The sequence below is a fragment of the Natator depressus genome, chromosome 9, assembly GCF_965152275.1.
Source record: "Natator depressus isolate rNatDep1 chromosome 9, rNatDep2.hap1, whole genome shotgun sequence".
In the NCBI taxonomy this organism is placed as follows: Eukaryota; Metazoa; Chordata; order Testudines; family Cheloniidae; genus Natator; species Natator depressus.
This window is the reverse complement of record NC_134242.1, coordinates 29655254-29683019: the sequence shown is the minus strand read 5'-3', so window position 1 is coordinate 29683019 and position 27766 is coordinate 29655254. Positions and strand designations below refer to the sequence as shown.

Sequence of the window (27766 nt, the reverse complement as noted above, 5' to 3'; positions counted from 1 at the left end):
CCCTCTTTGGATTTTTGCATGTACTTTGAAAAAGCCTTGCACTCCGAGCAATGCTGAGGCATACACCCCTCACCTAACTAAAGGAGGCATCTAGCATGACCATTAATGATGGACATTGCCATGGCTCAGAAGGAACAGATCTTGACTCCTGGAGCTTTGCCTTCAACCAGGTTGGTCTTGTGTACAGAGGGAGAAGTGGGGGGCATTGGGTCCTAGATATGGAGGTTGGGAGGAAGAAACTATCAATGCCTTGTTTCCACCGGGGAAATTACCCCATCCCCACCCCGCTGCAAATGAAAAACAAACAAAAAAAAAGTGTATGCTAACATGTTGAAGAGACTTGCAAACCACATAGTCCAGCCTGAAGGAACAGTGAAGTGGTTGAGACCACCTTGCCTCTCATACTGTAAACTACAGTAATTGCAAGGGATCTCGCAACAGACACTGCTATTCAAAAGAATCTAATCGCATGCTCATGCGCACCAAGAGTGGAATCAGTGTGGAAAAAAAATCACTTGAAGACTACAACTGTTTCTTAAACGATTCAAGGAGATTTGTCTGAACATTCTGTGAGAACTGTCACAGATGCTACCATTGTTTAATAAGAAAAAAAACATGTTCCCATCCCCCCAAACCGCCAACCCCCAAAGTTGCTGGACCCATAATACTACAAAAAGCAGCGAGTTAAGTTAAGCCAGAGTAAGCTTTAACTTTGTCCTAGTAAGAGATTTAATAGTGTTTTAATTATAGGAATTTCAATATTGTTTTTATCTATCTCAACAGTATTAAAACTGAGATTTTGCTTAATATAAAATAATTTTACATTCCAAACTCATGTAGCGTTTCATTTTATTTGCATATACATATAAAAATTTGTAGTAGAAATGGAGGGCAGATTGTGACTCTAAACAGAAGACACCATCCTACTGTGTAGCCCATAGAGCTAGCTTAGCTTTTTATTTTACTCAGCAGTAACACAAGGAACCTACAGGCCTGTATTCTATAAGACACTGGCTTAAGCAAGTTAGCATAAGTAAAGTAGGTCTTGTGATTCTGTGTATAAGAAAGGTGACCATTTATATCACTGTTACCACTATTCCAGAATTTCCATAAGTCTTGTACAAAGTATGTCATGTAAGATACCAATAGAAAAGTTATGAATTGCTAAGTATGATTATCTTGTTTATATTCATGTATCATCTGTGTGGCTGAAGTTCTGAATATGGGTGAGTACTTGTATCTTACACATGTGCTGTATTTCTGGGGGACACCCCGCAGATAGATTTGCATCAGGCAGCTAGACTAGACAGCTATGTGTTGATGGCCCATTAAGGACACTCAGCTCATAATGGGCCATTGAAGAAATTCATCCCATCCAGTAAGCTTTTCCTGTGGACACCTCAGAAAGAATACAGGCAATGTCTGCCCTTGTGAGTCAGCAAAGCATGTAAGGACTTGTGATAAGGACATGTGACCCTGGACTCGATCTTGGGCCAATAATTTTCCATGCACCTGGACTGTGGGCTTTGTTTGGGACAGTAAATTTCCATGCACATGGCAAAGGATATAAAAGACCTCTGAGACACCTCCATTTTGCTTCTTTCCTACTCTAATTCGCTGGACTGTGGATTTACAACAAAAAGGAGCATCTTGAACTACGGACTGAGGATCTTCCAATCTTTTGGAAGTTACCAGACTTTACAAGCAAGCAGTCTATTCATTCACTGCTACAGACCTGACATAAGGACTTTGCAATCGTTTGTATGCATATGATCTATTAACCATTTATAATTCTCTTTTTTATTATTATTAAATCTTTAGTTAGTTTATTAAGGATTGACTGACAGCGTGATATTTGGGCAAGATCTGAGATACATATTGACTTGGTATGTGTCTGATCCTTTGGGATTAGAAAGAACCTCACATATGGTAAAATGAGTTTTCGATAACCTCTCACTATGTTAGATTGGGTTGTCTGGATGGGAGCCAAGTTCTGGAATACCTAACGGGGACTGTGTTTGGCTTCTGGTTAACCAGTGTGGTACTGGCAGAAGCTCTTTTGCTACTGGTTTGGTGAATTTGATTATAGAATAAACCACCAGTTTTGGGGGACTGTCTGTCCTATTTCTTGCAGTCTGCCCTGAGTGTGGCACTCTCATTGTGGTCTATCCCAGGCACCTGGTCACAGGTCCATGACCCTTAGCATAGATAAAATGGCCCAACAGTTACCCTAGATTTTGGGGAACTGGGAATAGCTTGCTCAAGAGAAGGAGCTGGTACATAATGATACCAGGCAACCACAGGAACACTGAATTGATACTGGGATTAGGTATTTTAGGATAGAATCATTGGTAGATGTTTAACCACAAACCTGCTTTAGCAATAGGTGACATATATGATAATGAGTTAGAAGGCATTAATATGTTAACCTATATGATTAGGGACCCCAATATTAGGACGGTAAGGAAGTTAGATTTGGACATGGAAGACTGGGCATCTGAATGAATATTCATGACAGTGCCCAGACGATATAATAACTAAGCCACCATGTAGCTGGGGTAAGCTTTCCATCACCGATAACAGCGAAGAGCTGAAGGGTCAATCACCAACCTTTGGGGTTCTGGATCATCAAATTCATTTGGCATGCCAGGGACAGGGCTGATCCTTTGTCTCTCACCACAAGGTTCCCAAGGAAGGATGAGACTATATATGAAGGATGTACATGAGCAAATGCAGGGAATGATACCAAAGATATCCCTAATAATGTGTTACTACTACTTGTGTATGTGGTTTGGAGCTTTCTTGTCTTTACGGATTGTTTTAATAAAAGTGGCTAAGGCTTTGCTTTGCCTTCAGTGTGCTTTGCCATACATCCTGGGGTTCCCTACAAGATACTGAACTTGTTAGTTTTAATTCTGTGGAGCCTAATTCTGGGATGAGAACCCTATTATCTCCAGCTCATTAAATCAGTATCAACTGGCAATCAGTACAATTGTTATTAATCATTAAAAAAGGATCAGGCAACAACTATACATGATTCAATTAGTAGTATCAGATTCCTACAATGAGGGTCAGGTCAAAGGTTCATGAACCTGGTACCTTTTTGTCCTCCTTTACTTATTATCAATATTCAGAAAGCTAAATTCACTTATAATAATCAAAATTTTGAATTAAGTTGGTTCCTCATTAGGGTCCAGTCCTAAAAAAGTGTTGAACACCCATTTTTCAGGGAAGCCACTGTTGTCTTGAGGAATTTATGTCACTTCCCGAAAGGAAGGATACACAGCATTAAGCCCATAGCAAAATGTCAAGAAATTCCATCAAACAGGAGACAAAAGTCATGAAAGAAATTTTCAAAAACCCTCAAAGAACAAAAACGAACAAACAAACAAAAAAAAAAATCACAGATCCCCACAAAATTACAGATGAAGTTAACCTTGTCCCACCTGACCTCTTGACACAAAAGAAAATCTCTGAAAACTTTTAAAGGTGCAGGAAAGAGAAAGGAATATCTCACCTCTTGCAAGCAGCAAGGACAACAACATGCAGAGCATCTGAGAGGTCTCTGCAGTGTTATCACTTCTTGACCCATATTGTCAATGATCCTAATGGTGAAAGGTCGTGATGGTCCACAACAATTTCGAGTACAACAGTCATTTTCCTCTGCTGCAAAATATACTCTTTGCCCCAAGCTGTTTTTGATTTCATATTTGTTGTTAGTTTCAAAACCAGTAAGAACTGAAAATTAACAACATTAAAAAGCTATTCAGTTGATACACTAAATAAAAATATTAATAGAAATAGCAGAGGCCCCAATCAGGGTCAGGAACCCACTGTACTAATCCCTACATAAACACATAGGAAAACATGTCACTTTCCCTGAAGATCTTACAATCTAATAAGATTACTAACATATTGCGGTGAGGGAATCATATAAGGGATACATACATATTTGCAATGTATTAATTTTATTGTATTGTTTTTTCATTATGAATAAGTTGCTAACTATTCCCATTTGCCCTTCAAAACTAATTAATGTGAACGGTGAGTTCTTTTAGATATTATAGCACAGCTGAGACTTACGGTATCTCAGGATGGAGAAGGCCTTATGATCAGTTCAGAAAGGGTGTTCCATGGGTGAGATGCAACAGAGGTGTTTGTGTGAGAAGTGACAAATGAGCAGACAAAACAGGCACCACTGTCACAGTGGATGTGGCAGTGGGGAGGAATGCAATAAAAAACAAAAGTAGACAGCTAGGGAGGGGTAGAGTTGTGAAAGGCCCTGACAATAAGAAAAAGAAGCTTTAAGTTGATGTGAAACAGCTGGAGCCAGCGGAGGGATCTGGAAAGTAGCACAATACTGTCAGAGTGTAAACCAGCAAGATTATTTTAGCAGATGTGATTTGAATGGACTGGAGGGGGAAAACGTGTGTGGAAGGGAGGCCAATGAGTAGGTGGTTACAATAATTGAGATAGGAAATGATGAGGACCTGAACAACAACAACAGATGGATCTTAGAAATGTTATGGGATGAAAAAGCAGCAAGATTTGGGTGTAGCCTAGTTGTAGAGGGTAAGAGAGAAGGTGTCAACAACATCATCAATATTAAGGGCCTGAGTAACATCAGGATCATGATGTTGCCAAACATGGCAAAGAACAAGCAGAGTGGAAGGGATTTGGGAGAAAAGATCAGTTAGCTAGCAGCAAGACTTCCAAGAGGAGATGTCAGAGAGATAGGCCGAGTTATAGGATTAGATTGAATTAGACAGGTCAGATGTAGCGAAGGAGATCTGTAAAAATGATAGTTTGAAATCACATGAATGAGTGAGATTAGATGTAAAGGTTATACTTTTAAATTAGAAATTGTCGCTTTTTTATATTTCAATTTGTATTTTTTTAAAAGTTCACATTAATTAATTCTCTACCATAGTACATTTTGGAGAGGCGAGAGGGGGTGACACTGATTCTTAAAATATTGGTTACTTTCAGTATCTCAAACTTAAAATATAATTTAAGACATAAAAGACAAAAAACGAATCAATAAAGACCCCATCTTTAAAAGGCAATGAATAAATGAAGAATTTCTATCATTAAATATGACTGGTGTTTAACAGTCATGTATAATTACTTGATATAGGACCAAAGTCATTTAAAATATCTCCAGCATAATGATCTTCCATTTAGCAGTATAGCAAGGTACACACCTTCCAGAAGCTCAATCTGCTGATGAACTAATATCTGGTCAATCTGTTACAGTGGTAAAAAACAGTTTAGAATAGAAGTTAATAAATAAAAGTTATAATTAAATTTCAAAAATAAAATCTACAACTATGTCGGTTTTTATTTTTCAAAAATTAGATTTCAGGACACAAAATTATGGATCAATTCATAATTTTAACATTAGATCATCTACATTAATTGTGCTTTAGAAATGGTCTCTCTCTCACACACATAGATGATCAAAGAGATCATTCAAACACTAACATTCCAATTTTGCGAGCTGCTCTGTTGTGCACTACATCTAATTGAATATACTTGGAGGTGGAGAAGGGGAATGAATACTAGCGCTCAGAAAGAGCACCACATTGAAAGTCATGACGTCTGATGTGCTACTGATGACCATACGGTCATATAAGCTTTTGCCACACCATACTACCCTTACCTAGGGTCACTATTTCTGATACAACAATGTACAATAGAACAATACCCGTTCTCATTTAATCTTAAATTCTTGGCTAAAATTGCCAAATTGGGTGTCAATTAATGGTGGACACTTGTCTGCTAAAACTGGAACTATGCAGTGTTGTTGCAGCCGTGTTGGTCCCAGGATATTAGAGAGACAAGGTGGGTGAGGTAACGCTTGTCTCTCTCTCCCCAATAGAAGTCGGTCCAATAAAAGATATTATCTCAGCCACCTTGCCTCTGTAAAACGGGGACTGACAGTACTTTTTCAAAATGGGCCACTGAGCAGCCATAAAATGGTAATATGCTTCAATTATGATGGTCCTGAGATAGATTTTTAACCTCTGACCTAAATGTAAATGGCTCTGTATCCCCAATACCAATCATGTAAGCCACTTGATTTCCCAAAGTAGATAAAAAGGTACTTAAATGCACAGGTATCTATTAGCTTTGTATTTTCATGGAAGTTTAAAACGGAGAAGAATATAGGTACCTGACTTAGGTATTCTAATCCGGGTGAACAGTTGAGAGTGGGAGGAGGTGCTGGCATCCAAGCTGCCCCACTGGTCCCAGAAGGCTGATTTTGGACTGGAGGGACCCCAGGTCCATATGGAGCTCCTGCTGGGTAACCCTGGAAGGCATAATTAGCTTGTTCTGGAGCATCTAGTTTGTGGGAAGAGAAACAAAACACACACAATTCTGAAAAATTAGATATTAAAAACATAGTTTCAACACACCAACAAATACACTTCTGAAGTTCTAGCATTTTTAACTATTGAGAGTCTCATACTGAAACTACATTACATAATTAGGCTTGGCAGAAATCAACTTATTTTATAATTTCAACAATATTGACATTTATTTTAAGCATTTTTCAATTATTAATAATTTACATTTTCACAGTTGTGCAAAATTATGGGTTGTAAGCTTTTTTTATTTTTATCTATTTAAATTTTTGGCAGTTGTGGGAAGTTATGGGGAGGTTAGACACTTAGTTAAACGACAGTAATTGTTGAGATTCAAAAGTTAAAGCTTTATAACCATTAAAACATAAATTGAAAAACTCATGTCAAAATATACAGAGTAAACATCCTTAAATCAAACTCCAATAAGTTCTTAAGGAGCATTTTTCTTATTCTGCCTATCTGCACATTTCTATTATTATAGATGGAAATATTTTGTCATCAGTTTGTGTGCATAGGGTAAAATTGATGTTTAATAATACAAATCTAATACTTCCAAGCTCACCCATAATTCAGTCCAGTGATCCTCAAACTCTGAAAGCTGGAGAGCCACTACAACAGCAAAGTGAGTAGCCAGGAATCACAAAGCTGCAAACTGATGCCATCACTCTGTTGTAACTTTCACATCATGATAATGAATCACATCAACAGGTCATTATTTACCACTGCAACTCCAGGGCTCAAACTTCACAGTAATGTCGAAGACACTGCTTAACTATTTTTTTGTGGCTCTTTGACTGACACAGTAGCTCCCCTCTCCCTGTCTTCCTTCTGGCTGTCTGCAGCATAGACAAGTCACTACTCTCTCTCCTTTCTAAAAAGTTGCTTCTCTCTCTCCCTGTCTTCCAGCACAGCAACAACCTGTATCGGTATAACTACATCTGTACAAGAGTTATTGTATGGCTTCAACTATATTGGTATACTTAAAGCAATATAACTTACGTGTAGACAAGGTCATAGAGTAAACAGGACTTACAGGGAAGCCACCGGAGGACAGAACACTGACAGGGACTCAACAGACCTAGCTTCTATTCCCAGCTCTGCCACTGTGTTGGATCATATTAAAGAAGTTCTGTATTAAAATCACAAATGAGTTTGATTCCCCATAGTTTAAATTCCAGGGTATTACTAATTAAGAGGTCTCTTGGTTTTTGGTACTGTTTCTCTCCCTCTGTATGTGAAACTTGCAAGCTGCTAATTGCGTTAGTACATTCTAAGACAGAGTCTGTTCTCAAAGCAATTCACAGAGAGAGACTCAAAGCAATACTCTAACAACAGACACAGCACCCAGAGACTCCCCGCCCTTTTGTTGTATTAACAACTGTGATTAAAATAGAGATAGAGGATGGATGTGGATGGATGCTTGGTGTGGATAAGAACTGAATGATCAGGGAGGTGCCAGCCTAAGAATCCAGTGTCCATCGGCTGAAGAAGGCGTCAAGTGGAAATAACCAGAGGACCCCGGAGGGCAGACTGGAATCCACCCAACAGCCTCAAGAATGGGAGAACCAAAGAACAAGATAACATCTAGCAGCACGGAGCCGTCAGGAATGTGCTATCTGCTGATTAATTCAGCAACAGCATGATGAAGCAATTCCCATAGACTGGCATAGGAAGAAATTCCTATAAAAATAGACTCTAAAAAAGTGAGAACTTTGGGGTCTGATTCTGCAAACCAACTTCCAGGAGCATCAGATGAGCATCTGACAAGGCCCTGCTCCCTCCTCATGTCCAGGCCACCTGGCCAGTGGCTTGGCATGAGCAACTCTAAGGCTGGTAACTATGATAACAACCTTGCAGAACCTGTGTGTGTGTGTGTGTGTGTATATGAATGAATGTGTGAAGAAATATGAGATTGAATGGAATGTTATAGCTATAACTAACTGCTTACTATGATTCTTTCTGTATTCACAATAAATTTGGTATTTTGCCTTTTTCCCTTTAATAAGATCCTGCTGGTTTTTAATTTATTGGTACAACAACTGGCCTGCCTGGGTGACCTTAGGCAAGTCACTTCACCTCCCTGTGCTTTAGGTTCCCCATCAGTAAAATGGGGATGATACTGACCTTCTTTGTAAAACAGTTTGACATCTACTGATGTAAAGTGCTACAAAAGATATAGATATTTTTATTATAATAAGACAAAATATCTGGAACCAGATATTTTACACCCTTCACACTAATATGAAAAGAAACCCCTCTCCCACATATACAAATTTCATATAGTAAGATACCTATAAATAATCTACAAATTAAATGTAATAAAAATGAAGCTGCTCATTTGATCTCATCATTACAATTTAAAAGTAATATACAGCAAATGAAAATAGAGTATATTTGAACATGGAAAAGTATTTGATAAATGACTGTAAGACTGCCATGTTGTGAATAGCAATTTGAGAACTTTTAGAAAAAGATTTTCTATAGTTACTTATTTTCACTTATTTTAGAGATAGTGTGTCTCTAGAAAAGTCAGTCTGCAGCTTTCAAGCACGTACTATACTCTATATATTTAATTAATTTTGTCTAAATAAAGAGTGTCAAGAAGTTTGTCATACTGTAAATGCATACACAGAAATAAATAACTGCATATTGATTTTAGCTATATTAAATGAACTATCTCCCATTTACTTTATTTGCCCACACAGAACTCAGTATACAATCAGATTCAAGTCATGCTGTTTAAACACTTAACATTGTGATAGGCCCACTAGATGGCGCACACAGTATATATTTATGTTCATGGATTAAGATCTCTCTAAAAAAAAGAGGAGGACTTGTGGCACCTTAGAGACTAACAAATTTATTTGAGCATAAGCTTTCGTGAGCTACAGCTCACTTCATCGGATGCCTTCAGTGGAAAATACAGTGGGGAGTGCATTGAGTATTTTCCACTGAAGGCATCCGATGAAGTGAGCTGTAGCTCACGAAAGCTTACGCTCAAATAAATTTGTTAGTCTCTAAGGTGCCACAAGTACTCCTTTTCTTTTTGCGGATACAGACTAACACGGCTGCTACTCTGAAACCTAAGATCTCTCTGTATCTGTAATATGAATTCTACACTACCAGAGGAATGTGTTATCTATAGCAGTGCTGGTAGTATATAAAATTTATTTATAAAGATAAAATTGAACAAATGTGTACAATGTTCATGGAAGTTATATGTAAGAACTAAAGAAGATTCAAATTTAGCATGAATTCAACATCAAGCTGGTACAAGTTTCTCCACCTACAGAAAGTAAAAAGTTTAAGCTTCCTCCTCTACAATGAAGCAAGCTTTATACCGAAACTATAAAGAATGTTCATGCAGTTATTCACGCATTCTAGCATTTGCAAGAAATATTACCACAAACACAGCCTTAGTAATGGCTGGTCCACCCAAATGTTTTGCACAGCTTTTTATAGGACTTGAAAAGGGCATCTTTTCCAGTGAAACTGGATTACACTACAGCGAATAGCAAATAATTACAGTCTACAGAGAAGATTCTTAGCTAGTGTGACTATGACAACGTGTGTTTGTACTTAATATCAGGCTCAAACAGTGAAAGTGCAAACTACCTTGAGCTCAGAATTTAATCTTTCTTGTTCTGAAAAGAACAAACTTTTTTCAGTCTCCACAATGCATAATCATTATTATTTGCCAAGTACTGACATTGTTAACAGAATGTGAGAGTACGGTTGCTCTGCCACAAAGTGTATAAAATCCAAAAGACAAGCAAGACAAGCCAATACAGGACAAATATAACTCAATACTTAAGACATACACGATATCACTGAGTGTGAAGGTTCAAGTCAGAGGCTTTCTTACATTTAAAAAATCTAAATAAAAATGTCAAACATTCATATTTCAGCAAATTATTACTTAAAGGGTTATTTGAAGTGGTGTGTTCTGGAGGAAAGGCTTGACTGTAGAGAGGGAGGTCACTCAGCAAAGAGGGAGAGATAACAAGTTTTAAGGTTCTGTGACAGTGTGGAAGAAGGGGCAACAAAGTGGGAAAAATCATGAGGGTATTCAGATAGGAGGCAGGTAAGACAGAAACAGTAACAGAGATGAAGACTATACCGTCTCCAGTTTTAACTCCAGTTCTAAATTGCTAGAGAAAATTAGTAAAATATTTTTATTTTAAAAGACACTATTGACTGAGATGTAGAGTTCAAAAGCAAAGAGCTGCCATGCATGAGCTACTTCTGCAACTGCACCAGCTTCCCTGCCTTCGCCCCTACAGGGTTTTCCTGCAGACAGGAGATTTTCTGACTATTTAAATTTTCCTTTATAGGTAGCATGTTACCACAGTAATACCAAATAAAGGAAAGAACAACCAATCTTTCCTACAAGTCTAAAGATTTCATCCTGGAAAATTAATAGCAGGGGAATTAGTTCACAGGTGGCTGCCATTTTGGAACCCAAACTATTTTTTCTGGGGACAAAACAGATCAGTTAATTTGTACGTCATATCATAATCAAATAACTTACTTTGGAAAATTTGAGGTGCGTACTGAGGATATCCATGAGGAACTTGATTTCCTGCATAAGCTGGAGGGTAAGTGGGATTTGGAAATTCAGCAGCTTTATTTGCTGGAAGAAAGAAACAAATATTAATATTTTTTTTGTTTTGTCAAATTAAAAAACAAATCTATGAAATGAACTTATTTCATTGTAGATAAGATCTATATGAAAATTAGACATTATGACAAGTTTGCTGTATTTAAACAATATGAAATGCCCTTAAAAACAGAAGGCTTGTTTTAAAAAACGCTAATGGGAAATTTTACATTATGAAAGAATCAGAACAATTTAGATGCATTCAAATCCCAAAAGTGCTGAAAGTAAACAGGTACTGTAAACTGTATCTAATAGGAGGTTAGTTCATTCTTATTCCATACCAGCACCTTCCTTATCTGTTTCTCTTGTAATACTCAAAATAGAAAGTTCTTGATACCATTCTAATTCAAATAATTACTTGTGAACACAAGTCAACATTCTCCTCCACAGAGAAGGAGAATTAAATGATTCTCCTAATTAATTTTGGTATAATTTTTTCTCACTTAATTAACAAACAGCTTTACAGGTTCAAGATCCTTGAGATTTTTTTTAAATAGTTCCTGCTCCTGCGTTGTATCATTTCACTCACAAGGGACCAATTATCTGCATTTAAATCCCTATTAGCTCATCCAGATAATTTAGGCCTGGTAACTACTTATACTGATCAATGTAGTTGACATGTGGCGACATGTCATAAGGATGTTAAGAGCGATTTAAACATCTGTGTTGAAGCGCATTTATTCTAAGAAGCCCTCCCACTTCTACTGTAGCAATATATATCACTAATTTAGCTGTTTAGTTTAGACTCCTGTAAGTGATCCACATTTAGAAGACATTTAACCAATGTTAATGAAATATTTTACTCACGTATTTCCATGGTCCCGTTTACAAGCGTGTCTGCAAAAAAGACATTTGTTTCATGCTTTGAAAACAAAAAAAGCCCTCTGTTACACAAAACTCACATTTATGGTTTTCTATTTATAAGTAATTAGCCAAGAATACCTTCAGACTATGTATTGAAAGGGAAAGGGTACAATTTTTTCCATTTTCTTAGCTTAATCGATTTAAGTATTAAGGTGGCTTTTCAATCATGTTAAGACACAGACTGACATGGCTGAAGCAGTGTTAGCTGGCTATTTTGTAGCAAGGAGTCAGCCTAAGTTACAACACAGCCAGCTAGCATGGCTTCACATGTGTCACCCTGAATCTTATGCAATGCCTTCACTCAAGTTACCCTTGCGACACTGCAAAATAACAGCTCAAGTCAGCACAACTTGTCAGCTGCAGCCCACATCCCTCCACAGGCCAACCAACTTGAGTTAAAAACACCATCACTCTTGAGTGAAGGATGTGTGGGGAGGGAGCAGGACTCAAGCTAGGAGCAATACTTTGGATTAACCCTGCAGTGAAGGCAAGCCCTTAAAAGGCATGTTTTTACCAGAATTAGCTGAGCCTAGCCAGGGTATAGCCCCTAAACCTTTCTCCATTCACATGGAAAGACCTCTAACCTGGGCTTGAGGGTGCTTGACGCTCAAACTAGCAGGCACAGATGTGGGTAGAGGCTTGCGGTCATGTTTGCTTTAGCCTGGGCTGGCAACCCACACTTTGCAGGGAGAATGCACCCTAATCAAACCCAGGCACTGCTAGTTCTCCAGTGCTATCCCACAATTCCACCTGGGCTGTATTTTCTTGTTATCTTTGGACTTTTCTCATTATAGCTGACCCCTATGGAATGTTAGGGAATGTCAACACTACACTCTAAACCTAGCTCTGTGGGACCCACAGTTGTGGACTGTGTGTGTCGAAATCCACACTTGAGCACTCACACTGCATTGTAAACCTGGGTTTACAATTGCTAGAGTCGAGTCACACAACCATGATAATACATCCATAGTGAACTATGCAAACCTTCTGACTCAGAACTAGGTTGAGCTGTGTCCACACTGCAAAATAACAGGGTTTGGATCTGAATTTCAGCAGGACCCAGGTTGGTCCTATGACCCAGTCCTGAGTGCTTGCTGACCCAAGTCAGATTTGGGGGGGAGGGTCTGGGCTCCAACCTGAGTCTGAGCCTGTGTTTACAGAGCAGTGTAGGCATACCCTGAGAGGGTGGAGGCAGAAATATCATTAATGTAAGGTTGGGTATTTGACTGATCCAAAAATAACTGGTCAATTGATGAGTCAAATATTGTCAAATAATGTCAAAAATGGTCAGATATATTAAAGCACTAATTTATTAGAACAGTAAGAAAAAAAAGAGTAAGGCTATATTGTCTCCATAAAGGCTAATCCTCAGATAGGTACTTATGCTCAGTCAGAAAAACCAAGTTATTTAACTGAGTTAAAATAACTCAGAAAAATGTGAAACACAAGGAAATGAAGTGCTAAAAAAATGAAAGAATGGCACCATGAGCCAATCAGAAAAATAGGCTGCCACCTATATCAGGGAATTCTTGCTGGAATATTTGACTGTAGTCAAATAATAGGCAATCAACTGAGTGGTCAATTGGTCGGCTGGCCAACCCCAGTTTAATCTTCATGAGTTTAGCTGGTGTAGAAGCATGTAAAGTGCATGTGCACACACTCCACATCCACCTTGCTGAATCTGACACAGTGTTTTGAGAGGTGACTTAGCACTGTAAGATGCACAGTGTAGAAAAACTAAAAATGAATAAATAAATAAAAAGCAACTAACTGGGATGTGTCCGTTTTACAGAGTTTGACTGCCATTCCTAGAATATGAACAGAGTGATACCACTAAAAGGAGCAGAGGTAGGCTCCCTTTGTTTTGATACAAAGTGTAACACAAACATGTACAGTTCTGAGGGATTGGGGTGGAGGAAGAAGAAAGAAAGAAAGAAAGAAATCCAGACATCTGTATCACCCTGCTGCTCCTATGTCCAAATTTCAATAAAATTGCTAATGAGGAGGAGAGACTGGGAAATGAGTGGACATGTTTGAAGTATGAATAAAATGGGAAAACCCCCATTTATATTTGGTCCTGCCTCAGCATAGTGGGATGGACTAGTTGACCTCTGTTAGGATATAGATATTCAGGCCTGTCTGTAAAGGCCTGTACTCTAAGAATTTAGGTGTATTCTTATCACTTGGCTAGTTCTAGAAGTATAAAAGAAAGAATCAAAATCACTGTCTGCTGGTGTAAGGGCCTTCTCTTACTGTGACAGTCTGAGGCCCTGTGCTTAGGCTAAGGCCTTTGGCTAAGCAGCAGAGGCAGCCATAAGCTAGGAAGCGACAGGTCACATCCTCACATTCCAAACTAGTCACATTGAAAGAAGGTGCTATTGGGCTGTTAGGAATACAATCCTGTCCTGATAATGCCTATCACCTCCAGAGAAAGGGAAGTGCCTAGAAAATGTAAAAAGGAAACAGCATCCTGTCTGGCAAGAACTCACTTATCAATACTGGGATGTGAAATCCTCACTTCTGTATTGTTTTGTCATTATAGTTCCTACTTTGCTATTGTTTGTCTGTATAATCTCTGTCTGGTTCTGTGATTGTTCCTGTCTGCTGTATAATTAATTTTGCTGGGTGTAAACTAATTAAGGTGGTGGGATATAATTGGTTACATAATCATGTTACAATATGTTAGGATTGGTTAGTTAAATTTCAGGAAAATGATTGGTTAAGGTATAGCTAAGCCGAACTCAAGTTTTACTATATAATCTGTAGTCAATGAGGGGGCCTTGGTGTGTGTGTGTGTGTGTGTGTGTGTGTGTGTGTGTGTGTGTGTGTGTGTGTGTGTGTGTGTGTGTGTGTGTGTGTGTGTGTGTGTGTGTGTGTGTGTGTGTGTGTGTGTATATATATATATATATATATATATATATATATAAATAAAGGGGGAAATGGGAACAGGGAATGGGAGTGTGTGTGTGTGTGTATATATATATATATATATATATATATATATATATAAAGGGGGAAATGGGAACAGGGAATGGGAGTAAGGAAATTGGAACCATGTTTTGCTAAAGGGGGAAATGGGAACAGGGAATGGGAGTAAGGAAACTGGAATCCTGTTTGGTTAAAGGGAGAAATGGGAACAGGGACACAAGTGTAAGGCTCTGTGGTGTCAGAGCTGGGAAGGAGGATACTAAGGAAGGAAACTGGAATCATGCTTGCTGGAAGTTCACCCCAATAAACATCGAATTGTTTGCACCTTTGGACTTCGGGTATTGTTGCTCTCTGTTCATGCGAGAAGAACCAGGGAAGTAAGTGGGTGAAGGAATAAGCCCCCTAACATCTTCTGAAGGTCCCTTCCAGCCAGCTAGCATGCCTATATTTCTATGATTCTGTCTTTTTCAGATAATATACTATGAAGGAGGAAATTCCTGCCTGGTTGAATCCACAGATAAAGAATCCATTCTAGAAAAAAGGGTGGAGACTTGCAAGTAATTTGTAAAACCCTTCTACTATTAGATAAGATATTACTGAATTTAATGGTAGTCCCTTTCATAAGTATAGGGAATACATACTCAAACAGGAAATAATTTACCTTCCTGTGAAGGACAATGGAAACTTTAATTACACCCACTGTAACTTGAAAGGGAGGTAAATATTATTTGTTGTAAAAAAGGAATTCCTTCAACAGAATTAATATAACAAAAAAGTTTCAGCAAATAGGATTCCATTAGTGAATGAACCTGGCTCCCACAAACACTTCACAATTTGTAATAGTACTGATACTAATCTTTCTATTACATAAGCCACTTCATGAACTTTGGACTTGTGATGTAAATTGTAACAGCGACTTTATTCCAGTATTTATATATCCCTTATCATCATAGTATCCAAGATCCTAATAGTAAAGAGCATTATATAATCTTGATATCTTGCACTGAGGTTCCCCAGGTAAGTGGAGGCTGGTGGAGCAGGGTGGGTATTAGAATATAGATATTCAGGCCTGCCTGTTAAGGCCTACCTATAGTTTAAGAACGTAGGTGTATTTTTATCACTTAGCTAGTTACCAGGTGTAGCAGGGTGCTGGTGCAAAAGCACCTAATTAGCCCCTGCCCAGTCAGCTCCAATCAGGGGAAGCCAATTGATAGAAAAGGCCTGTTGCTCCTGGCCTGACAGGGAGGGAGGGAGCCAGAAGGCTGGGGGCAGCCAGGGAGGGAACTGGAGGTCTCCTAGCTGAAGGCTGACTCTGCCTATAAAGGAGGTGACTAATCCTGACAAGCTTGTATATAGATAGACACTGGTGGTGGGATAACCTTAAGTAAATAAAGGTATGGGTGTTGCACAACCCTGAAGCCTCTCTGAGCCTTACTGGGGGCAGCAAGTGGGCCCCTGGAAGAGGGATGGGTCGTGAACCCTGTTACATGTGGGGGCTTGTCTGGGATACATTGCCGGTGACACAGTTTGGTGACCCAGAGATGGAGGGCACTCTGCAGTGGCTCATGGAGCAACACGGGGAGACACAAAAGACACTGCAGGCCTTTCAGCAGTCCCACCAGCTGGAGAGGCAAGCTTTACTGGCTTGGCAGGCCAAGCAACAATGGACTTTGCAGGACTTTATCAAAGATCAGGCGACAGTGTGGCAGCAGCTCCTGCAGAGGCTGGTAAGTCCTGCGGGGGGAGACAGCACCTGGCCCCTGGGCCTTAGTCTCTGTAAGATGGCCCTGATGGATGACCCTGATGCCTTTTTGGGTACCTTTGAGTGGGTGGCCCTGGGCATGGGATGGGACCGGGTAACGTGGGCTCTGCAGCTAGCCCCATATCTTGCTGGGGAGGTGTAAGCGGCATACATGGCCCTGATGGATGCCCACGCTAAGGACTATGACACAGTGAAGGCAGCCATCTTGGACTGCCTGGGGCTTTCATCAGGGAAATACCAGCAAAAGTTTTGGGCAGCCCAGTGGGCAGGGGGTATGCAGCCCCAGGCCTTCGTCCAGAGATTGACGGACTGGGCGACGTGGTGGTTGAGGCCCAAACACTGGGGCAAATTATGGATCAGGGGATCCTCAAACAGTTTGTGCAGTGCCTCCCCGATACCATGCGGGTCTGGGTGCGGTGACATCAGCCTGGCACTATAAAAGCCGCTGCCAAAAGGACAGAGGAATATGCAGAGGCAGACTTCCCCCTGAGGGAGCATTGGACCCTGTGAGATACAGAGGGAGGCAAGAAACACCATGAGCACCCCGCTGGGAAGCTGGTAGACAAGCGATGGGAGGAACACAAGGGAACCCATAGCCATCCGGGACGGCTTTTATGCTGGTGCTGTGGACAGCTGGGACATAAGAGCCGTGACTGCCCAGTGATGGACTGTGGGGTTGCTGAATTCTGTGGTTGGACCAAGGTTGGGGGGCCGAAGAAGAGGCGTGGAATAGCCACCATCCCCGTGTGAGTGGGGAGAAAGTTCCAGATGGGTCTAGTCTGGATACAGCCTCAGCCCGCTCCCTCATACAGCAGCGCTTGGTAAAGCTGCATTGGCTTAACCCTGGAGAAAGGATGCTGGTGGAACACATCCACGGGGATGGGGAGTATTGTCCTGTGGCCCAGGTATCCCTGGAGGTGCAGGGAAGGTTTGCCTGGAAGCAGGTGGGGGTAATAGAGGGGTTGCCCTACCCTGTGGTCCTTGGGTTGGACTGGAACCCTTCCTAAAAAGGGAGAGACGGTATGGGGAAGAGACCAACAGAGAAAGCAAGAGGGAGGACCCTGGAGGGTCGGGGCAAGGCCTGAGACCCTGAGAAGAGGGAGTCCCCACAACCTCAAGGGGAGAAAGATACAAACGCTAGACAACACAGCCAGGATAGGGACCCTACAGGAGGGACTGATGAAGGAACAAGTGTCCCAGGACGGGACCACCCAGGGGAAGGAATCTCTGTGATAAGGCAGAGAAGCTAAAGAAAGATCAGAATGTAGAAACCCAAAAGGGAGAGGCCCAAACTCCAAGAGGCAGAGGGCACAAACCAGAGACACGGAGCAGCCTCGGGGCAGTTGACGCCGAGCCATCTCCCCCACCAAGGAAGGAAAGAGAACATCTAGGGCGACCCGCTCAAGGGTCCGACTGGTGTGACAACCTCTGGGTGGAGGTGGACTTGTGGGGTGGCCCACCCCCTACCCAATGCACCTTTTGTGGGTGGGGCATACCAAAACCCTACAGGGTTGAGCCCGGGGACCACCCCGCTGGGCAGGAAGGCCGCCCCCAGAGTAAAACCCCAGGCCAAGAAAAGCGGCGCCAAGGAAGATCAGGCCTGGTGTCAGCTTAAGGGGGGGGAGGTGTGTAGCAGGGTGCTGGTGCAAAAGCACCTAATTAGCCCCTGCCCAGTAAGCTCCAATCAGGGGAAGCCGATTGGGGCTGATGGAAAAGGCCTGATGCCGGCCTGAGGATTGGCAACACCTGCTGGCCAGACAAGCCAAGGGCTATAGAGGCTGGGAGGGAGCCAGGGAGAGGTCAGTCAGGGAGAGAACTGGAGGTCTCCTAGATAGACACTGGTAGTGGGATAACCTTAAGTAAATAAAGGCATGGGTGCTGCACAATCCTGAAGCCTCTCTGAGCCTTACTGGGAGCAGCCAGCGGGCTCCCGGAAGAGGAGTGGGTCGAGAACCCTGTTACATGGGGGGTATAAAAACAAAGAATCAAAATCACAGTCCACCTGTGTATGGGCCTTCTCTCACTAGGATAGTCCGAGGCCTTCTTCTTAGGCTAAGGCTTTTGGTTAAGCAGCAGAGGCAGCCATAAGCTGGGAAGCCTAAAGTCACATCCTCAATTTCTAAACCAGTCACATTGAAATAAGGTGGTATTGGGCTGTTAGGAATACAATCCTGTCCTGATAGTGCCTATCACCACCAGATAAAGATGGCTAGAGAAAACTTAGTTTGATGGCATCCTGTCTGGCAAGAAATCATTTATTATTGGTTGGTTGTGAAACCCTCATTTCTGTACTGTTTTCTCTTTACGGCCCCAACTTTTCTATTGTAAATCTGTCTGATTCTCTAATTGTTTCTGTCTGCTGTATAATGAATTTTGCTAGGTGCAAGTTAATTAAGGTAGTGGGATATAACTGGTTAGCGAATTATGTTACAATATGTTAGGATTGGTTAGTTACATTTCAATAAAACGATTGGTTAAGGTATAGCTGAGACTATTACTGTATAAACTGGGGTCAAACAGGAAGTGGGGGGGAAGGGAAGTTGGAATCATGTTTGCTAAGGGGGACATGGGGTAAATGCGCTGCGGCATCAGAGCTGGGAAGAGGGACACTGGGGAACAGACTATCAGAATACAGAGATAAGCCCGACTGGTTTGAAGGGCTTCGGAATATGCTTGCTTGGAAACTAACCCCAATAAACATGGCATTGTCTGCGCTTCGGACTTCTGGTCTCTTGCTGCTTACTGTCTGCGTGACAAGAACCAGGGAAGTGGGAGGGTGAAGGGAAATCCCTCTAACAGTGTGTATGGAAGAAAAGGAGTCCCACAAGCATCTAGTCACTAACTACACTCCTTCAAGAAAAACTCTGTTACTGAAGGAGGGGGTCTGTGGCAATGCATGGCTCTCTCTTTCTCTCCAGGGTTCCATTTTGCTCAGAGAAGCAGTACCCATCCATTCAGACAAAGCACCAAGTGCTATTGTGTGAGCTGGAATCCAAGCAGAGGGCTTCAGTCCCCACTGCCTTGCTCAGCGTGTAGTCTTTGACACTTGTATAAAACAAGTGTAAAAGTGCTATCACTTTGCACAGGTGTAAAGGACTAGGCAACATGGAAGGCAGAGATTCAGAACAAGCAGAGTGCTACTCAGTGAGATTTCCCATAGTCCTGGTGATGACAAGCACCAGATGAATAATTAGATGATTCTCCCCCCCCGCCCCCCATTTCAGAAGTTCCTCTGGTCTTTGTAGTTAATCACACTACCACTTCCTTCAATGACAATACTATTGTTCCTGTTAGCGTTGAACCATCGATTTAAGCAGATGATATAGATCCATGTAGTAACTTAGAACTACTCGTACATCTTGAGAATTTTACAGCTCATTTCTTTCTTCTCCTACAAAAATTAAATATCTCTAGACAGTCTGCACCTGGATGAAACTGAACCCAGGCAAAAAAGACAGTATTGCTAGAAAGACGCCATTTTGCGTAGTGTTAGGCACATGTCACCACTGTTCTTGTGAGAAAACTGTTTAGGTGCCTGACTCCAGGAGAGGGTTCCTGAATGTGGACCCCAAGCAGAGACAGGATGCCTCCCTTCAACCTAGACTTCGGCACCTAACTCTGGGAGAGGAGTGGGACTTAGGTGATACCCCTCCAGTCAGCATCCACTATTGGCAAGTTTAGGTGGCTTTCATTCTTAGATGCCTATCTCTCCCCATGCGTTGTATAGGGAGCTAGATGCCTAACTCAGGATTTGTAGATTCCACTGGGTGGCTACGCACCATGACTGAGAAAAACGCCAACTTCCACCTGAGGCTGCCTAGAAGACTATGTCCAATCCTATCACAGACAAATCTGGCTATAGAACCCTACACGTTTGTGACCTCCAGGCTGAACATTGTAATTCAATCTGGGAATGAAGCCTTATAACTTTAATAAAACAACCAACCAAATAAGAGTATTCAAAAAGCTTTAACGGGTACAAAGTGCAACAGACCATTTCCTTAAAAAAACAAAAAAAACCCAAAAACTAGTCACCATGAACACATGACCCTGGTACTCTATTTCCTACACTGGCTCCCAACAGAACAGAGTCCTCCCCATCATCTTAATATTCAAATCTCTCCATAGGATCGGCTCTAGCTGCCTAAAATATCATCTCCCTCTCCATATCCAGGGCCTCCATCAACAGCTGTTCACTTTCAGAGATGTAACTGTTTTGTGACTAGAGGAAGTCAATTCATGGCTACTAAACATGTCAGATTTTGGATTTTATTTTGCCACTACCAGTTTATTAAGGAACCTGCAAACACTAATCTGGAACAGGTGAGTTAATCATAAATAACTATCCCATTTTCTTTGAATCTTAACATACTGCTTTGAGTCAACTAAGAGGACTGATACTATTTTCTAGATATTGAATGAGAGATTAGTATACATATTTGAAAAAAAAATTATTTGAAGTGCAGTAAATATTGTAACATGAATGACACAGATAAATATGAAGCCAGTAACCTAGGATATGACCCCTCTTCTGTCCAAAGATACGAATCTTCTTAGTTCAGGCTCATGTGTGCTTAGCATTCAAAATTAAAACAAGATAAGTCTGATGTACAAGTGTTTAAATCCCACTGTCCAATAAAGTTCCCTGGTTAGCCTCCAGCTGTGAATTTCTGCTTTCTACCATCATCCAGCTTGTCAGAAAGGTATTAGCAAATCTCCTCCTCTCCCTTAAAGTGTGTTTGTAGTTAGGGAGGGCCGTTGCTAAGAAACAGAGTGGCTCTAATCAAGTCCTGCCTAACAAGCTGAACTGGCACAACAACATGCCCTTCTGCTTCCCATTGCAAATTAAAACCTCAAGGCACCTGTTTAGTTCCATTGTCTTACTCAAGCAGAAACATTATTGATGTAACGGTCAGTATCAATTAGTACCAATATTGTTCTGCTACCATTGGAGGGATCCACACTTCCAGTACTTAACTATATTTCCAATAGACAGATTAGCCTAAATGCCTCGGGGACATTCAAAACATTTGTAAGAACAGTCGAGGAAACAACTGCTTTAAGAGAAATCAGAAGAACGGGATGGTATTATTTTTAGTGTATTATGAAATTTATTAAACAGGGAAATAACACCCCCACATTCTTTTCCCCATTTCCTACTCATGAACTGCACTGGGGGGGGGGGGGGAGGGGGAAACTTTCAGCAAAACATTTTCATATATGTTTCCTCAGAACATTGTTTTATGATTATTATGTAGACAGATTCTGATTTCAGTTATCCTGGTGTAAGTCAGGAGATGCACTCTCTAGGTTGACAATAGCAAACATAGGATCAGAATCTAACCCTAGATGTATGCAGTCAGGTGCACTACAGGATTTTTCCATGGGCAGCGTGTCTAAGAGGTAGGGGAAGGCTGTGCCTCCCCAAACAGCCCTGTGTGGCCCCACCCATGCTCCATCCAGAGGCTCCCTCCCCTCTTGCTGCTAGTTGGCCCCAGGTCCCTGCCCACCAGGCAGGCTGCTCCTCTTCCAGGAAGGGAAGCCTGCTGGGGCTGGGTCTAGTGCGGCTGGGACTTGGGGTAGTTGGGGCTGCCCAGTGCTGGGGGGGACCCCCGGCACTGGGACCGTACTGCCCAGTGCTCCAGGGCAGGGGGTGGGTGGGTGGGGAGCTGTGCGCCACCTGCCACTCCGGGGCTGGGGCATGGCTGCACGCCTGGTGCCCCAACGATAGGGGACGTGCGCCCGACCAGCGCTCTGGGACTGGGGAGGGGGCACATGCCCGCCCAGTGCTCCGGGGGGGGGGGTCTGGGTTTGGGTGGGGGAAGCCTCAGGCAGAAGGAGTGGACTGGGGAGGGGGCTAGCCTCCCTGAGCCTGTGGTTCACCCACCGCCCATGGATTTTTCTATTTTGTTTTGAATATAATTTAAGGCAACTGTCATCTCTCTTCATGATGAGGTCTAAGCAGCTTTATCTCTTTCTGGTTATGTCACAGAAAATACTGACATGAGCATATTTGCTTAGGGCCACAAAAGTAGTAACACTATGCTCAGCCCCATGGAAGAAGCAGGCATTAAAGCAGACCATTCCTTGGAGAGTTTACAGTGTAGAAAGCAGACTTACAAAGACAAGCTGCTCTGGGGGATCCAGAAGGAACTTTATCTTAGATATCTGGGAGTGACTTTTGTTTCTTTTTCCACACACATTATGTTAGATCAGTGGTTCTCAAACTTTTGTATTGGTGACCCCTTTCACACAGCAAGCCTATGAGTACAACCCCCCTTATAAATTAAAAACACATTTTTTCATATTCAACACTATTATAAATGCTGGAGGGGAAGCAGGGTTTGGGGTGGAGGCTGACAGCTCGTGACCCCACAAGTAGTAACCTTGTGACTCCCTGAGGGGACACGACCCCCAGTTTGAGAACCCCCATGTTAGATTGTTTATATAAATCCTAACCTTCAGCCTCTATTGCTGATAAGCCAGCACATTTCAGGAGGACTAAATTAACATGAAAATCAAAAGCATAATAATTAAATAATCAAGAGGGGCACCTCAAAAACCTCTGGTCCCTCCACAAGCAAGCGAACAACTATTAAAAAAAATCTAGATACCCTCAAAAGAGTGAAACATCCAAAGGAAATATCTTATCACTCCATCAATGTCTCTGCATAGAAACCTGTGACGAGAGAAAGCTGAAATGCCAAACTGCCCAGCTTTACAGTGTAGCTATAGCCATGTTGGTCCCAGGACTTTAGGGCAACAAGGTGGGTGGAGTAATATGGTCCAATAACAGATATTACCTCACCCTTCCTGTCTCAGCTTTACAGAGTAAAACTAAGACCAGATTTTTTGTAAATATATATTGTGACACTTTGTATCCCATGTGATACCCTGTACCCCATATTCCTCACTTTTATATGGTTATGATATATGTTGTACAAAGTATATTTTCTGAAGAAGCATTTGAAAACTCATAATCTGCTGAATATTATCATCTTGTTGAAATGTGTGTAACACCACTGCATGTAAAATTGTGAGATTTTACTATATGATTGTTACTGAAATATGCTGTAGTTCTGGGTCACACCCACAAACCAGTTTCTCAGCGACAAAGACACACTAGCACGCCAGCAAGGTACTAATGGGCCAGGAAGGTGTAAACAAGAAATGTACATTGCATCACAGGAACATTTCAACCTCCACATCTACGAGGGACTACATGTTGCCTACTCCCCGTTGGGGTGTAATCCTCCAAGAGGGGAGAGGGTATGAGAATGAGAGACCATGACCACCCATCTCTCTGCTTATGACATCAACAACTTTAAAAGAACTGAACAAAGGTTGGAGTGGTCCCAGGCTTGAAGAAGACCCAGTCTGCACTGTGAGGTTATGTTGAGAAAGACATTTTGCTTTTAAGTTCATTAAGTATTAGCTTGTGTTTTTATCTTTTTATTTCTTTTGTAACCAATCCTGTCTTATATACATCTATACTTATAATCACTTAAAATCTATCTTCTGTAGTTAATAAACTTATCTTATTGTTTAATCTTAACTAGTATGAGTTTGGATTAAAGTGTGTGGGAAACTCCATTTGAGATAGAAAGGCTGGTGCACATTTTATTTCCTTTGATGAAATTACAGATGTACCATGAGCTTGTACTGTCCAGGAGTGTACTAAGCAGTATAAGATGCACATTTCTGCGGAACAAGGCTGGGACTAAGAATTTGCAGGTATCACACTATATGTAGTTCATGAGTGGCTGGGAGAGCATTCATATATTTAGCTGGGAGTGAATTTAAATGCTGCAGGCTGCATGTGACCAGAATGGGGAGAGGTTGTTGTTCACCACTAAAGCATTGCAAAAGGCACCCCAAGCTAGAGAGTTCAGGGGACACGGTTATTCAACAGTCAAGATTGTACCCTAGGGACATCTTCGAGGTCAGAGCATGCATTTGATATGTTTCTTCACAGAATTTACATTTCCAACCTTTAAGATGAGTAAATAATTGAAAATGTCCCATAGAAGAGATAGATAACAGATTAAAGAAGTACATTAAACACATGGGGGTTTAGAGATAAAGAAAATAAACAAATTTGGAATTTGCAGATTTTAAGACCAGAAAGGGCCATTAGATCATCTAGACAGATCTCCTGTATAACACAGGCCATAGAGTTTCACCCAGTTATCCCTGCATTGAGCCTAATGACTTAGACTCATAGGCTTTAAGGACGAAAGGGACCATCATGATCTTCTAGTCTGACCTCCTACACATTGCAGGCCACAGAACCTCACCCACCCACTCCTCTAATAGACCCAGAACCTCTGACTGAGTTACTGAAGGCCTCACATGATTTAAACACGTCAAATTACAGAAAAATCCGTCGTTTATGCTAGTTTAGGCCTGCAAGTGACCAGTGCCCTATGCTGCAGAGGAAGGCAAAAAACCTCAGGGTCTCTGCCAATCTGACCCAGGGGAAAATTTCGTCCGGACCCTAAATATGGCAATCAGTTAGACCCTGAACTTGTGGGCAAGACCCAGCAGCCAGACACATGGGAAAGAACTCTCTGTAGTACCTCAGAGCTCTCGTCAGCTAGTGTCCCATCACTGGATGTTGGAGATGTTGGATATTAGCAGTTGCATATTGGCTACATATCATTGTAGGCAGTCTCATCATATCATCCCCTCCATACATTTATCAAGCTCAGTCTTGAAACAAATAAGGCTTTTTGCCCCCACTGCTTCCCTTGGAAGGCTGTTCCAGAACTTTACTCCTGTGATGGTTAGAAACCTTCGTCTAATTTCAAGCCTAAACTTGTTGATAGCCAGTTTATATCCACTGGTTCTTGTGTCCACATTGGTGCTTAACTTAAATAACTCTTCTCCCTCTCTGGTATTTATCCCTCAGATGAATTTGTAGACAGCAATCACATCTCCCCATAGCCTTCTTTTGGTTAGGCTAAACAAGCCACACTCTGAGTCTCCTCTCATAAGGTAGGTTTTCCATTCCTCAGATCTTCCTAGTAGCCCTTTTCTGCCCCTGTTCCAGTTTGAATTCATCTTTCTTAAACTGTATACAGTATTCCAGATGAGGTCTCTCCAGTGCCTTGTATAATGGTACTAACCCTTCCTTGTCTCTACTGGAAATACCTCACCTGATTCATCCCAGGACTGCATTAGCCTTTTTCACGACCACATCACATTGGTGGCTCATAGTCATTCTGTGATCAACCAATACACCCAAAGTCTTTTTCCTTCTCTGTCGCTTCCAACAGATAAGTCCCCATCTTATAGCAAAAAATCTTGTGGTTAGTTCCTAAGTCAGTGTCCTTGCACTATTAAATTTCATCCCATTTCTATTACTCCAGTTTTCAAGGTCATCCAGATAATCTTGTATGATATTCCAGTCCTCCTCTGTATTGGCAATACCTCCCAACTTTGTGTCACCTGCAAATTTTATTAACACATTCCCACTTTTTGTGTCAAGATCATTAATAAAAATGTTAAATAAGATAGGTCCCAAGACCGGTCCCTAAGGAACTCCACTAGTAATTTCCCTTCAGTCTGACAGTTGACCTTTCCGTATGACCCACTACAGTCTCCCCTTTAACTTATCTATCTTTCAATTCTCATATTAGTCCCAATCTTGTCAAATTTAACTAATAATTTCCCATTGGAACTGTGTCAAATGCCTTACTGAAATCCAGATAGATTAGATCTACTGCATTTCTTTTGTCTAAAAAAATCAGTTATCTTCTCAAAGAAGGAAATCGGTTGGTCTGACATGATCTACCTTTTGTAAAGCCATATTATATTTTACCCCAATTTCTGTTTACCTCTCTGTCCTTACCTACTTTTTCTTTCAAAATTTGTTCCAAGATTTTTCACACAATTGAGGTCAAACTAACAGGTCTGTAGTTTGCCAGATCACTTTTTTTCCTCTCTTAAAAATAGGTACTATATTAGCAATTTTCCATTCTTAGGGTACAACCCCTGAGTTTACAGATTCATTAAAAATCCTTGCTATTGGTTTGCAATTTCATGTGCCAGTTCCTTTAATATTCTTGAATGGAGATTATCAGGCCTCCCCATTTACTGCCATTAAGTTGGTTGAGTTTGATTTCCACCTTGGATATGTTTCAGAGTAGCAGCCGTGTTAGTCTGTATCCGCAAAAAGAAAAGGAGGACTTGTGTCACCTTAGAGACTAACAAATTTATTTGAGCATAAGCTTTCGTGAGCTACAGCTCACTTCATCGGATGCATTCAGTGGATTTTCCACTGAATGCATCCGATGAAGTGAGCTGTAGCTCACGAAAGCTCATCGGATACATTCAGTGGATTTTCCACTGAATGCATCTGATGAAGTGAGCTGTAGCTCACGAAAGCAAAATAAATTTGTTAGTCTCTAAGGTGACACAAGTCCTCCTTCACCTTGGATACGGTAATTTCTGCTTCCATATTATCATTTCCATTAGCCACCCTGCCACTATACCTAAGCTCCTCATTGTCCTGATTGAAAACTGAGGCAAAGTATTTGTTTAGGTGTTGGGCCATGCCTAGATTATCTTTAATCTTGACCCCATCCTCAGTGTTTAGCAGTCCCACTTCTTCTTTTCTTGTTTTCTTTAATGAACATGACTATAGAACCCTTTACTATTGGTTTTAATCTCCTTTTCAAGGTCCAACTCTGCTTGGCTTTTGGCAGTTCTCATTTTTTCCCCCTACACTTTCTGACCTACAAGAGGTAGCTTTCCTTGTTGATCTACCCCATCTTCCATTCCTTGTAGACTTTCTGCTTTCTCTTAATAATATGTTTGAGATGCTTGCTCATCCATCTTGGTCTGCAGCCTTTCCCTACAATTTTCCCCCCCTTGCTTAGGATTCAGGCTTTGGACAATTTCTTCAACTTTGACTTGAAGTTGATTCCAAGCCTCCTCCACATTCAGATTCTTGAGTTTTTCAGTCCAGTCCACTTCCTTAACTAATTCCCTTAATTTTTAAAGTTTGCCCTTTTGAAATCAAGGACCGAGTTGCAGATCTATTTTTGTTTATCTTTCCATTTAGTTTAAACTAAATTAGCTCATAATCACTCAGACCAAGGTTTTCTCCTACAACCACTTCTTCTATGAGGTCCTCACTACTCATCAATACCAAATCTAAGAATGGCATCACCTCTTGTT

At 41.3% G+C, this 27766-nt stretch overlaps 1 protein-coding gene across 1 annotated transcript in view; it reads right to left on the bottom strand.

Moving 5' to 3' along the window:
- Positions 1-27766, bottom strand: part of LOC141993421 (phospholipid scramblase 1-like) — a 47358-nt gene that overhangs the window by 16059 nt on the left and 3533 nt on the right. The window contains exons 2-6 of the mRNA XM_074962964.1: positions 11836-11865; positions 10900-11001; positions 6176-6345; positions 5205-5247; positions 3518-3738 (exon numbers count right to left, since the gene is read on the bottom strand). Coding sequence (XP_074819065.1) covers positions 3518-3738; positions 5205-5247; positions 6176-6345; positions 10900-11001; positions 11836-11845 — 546 coding nt within the window. The 5' untranslated portion in view covers positions 11846-11865. The remainder of the gene's footprint in view (positions 1-3517; positions 3739-5204; positions 5248-6175; positions 6346-10899; positions 11002-11835; positions 11866-27766) is intronic.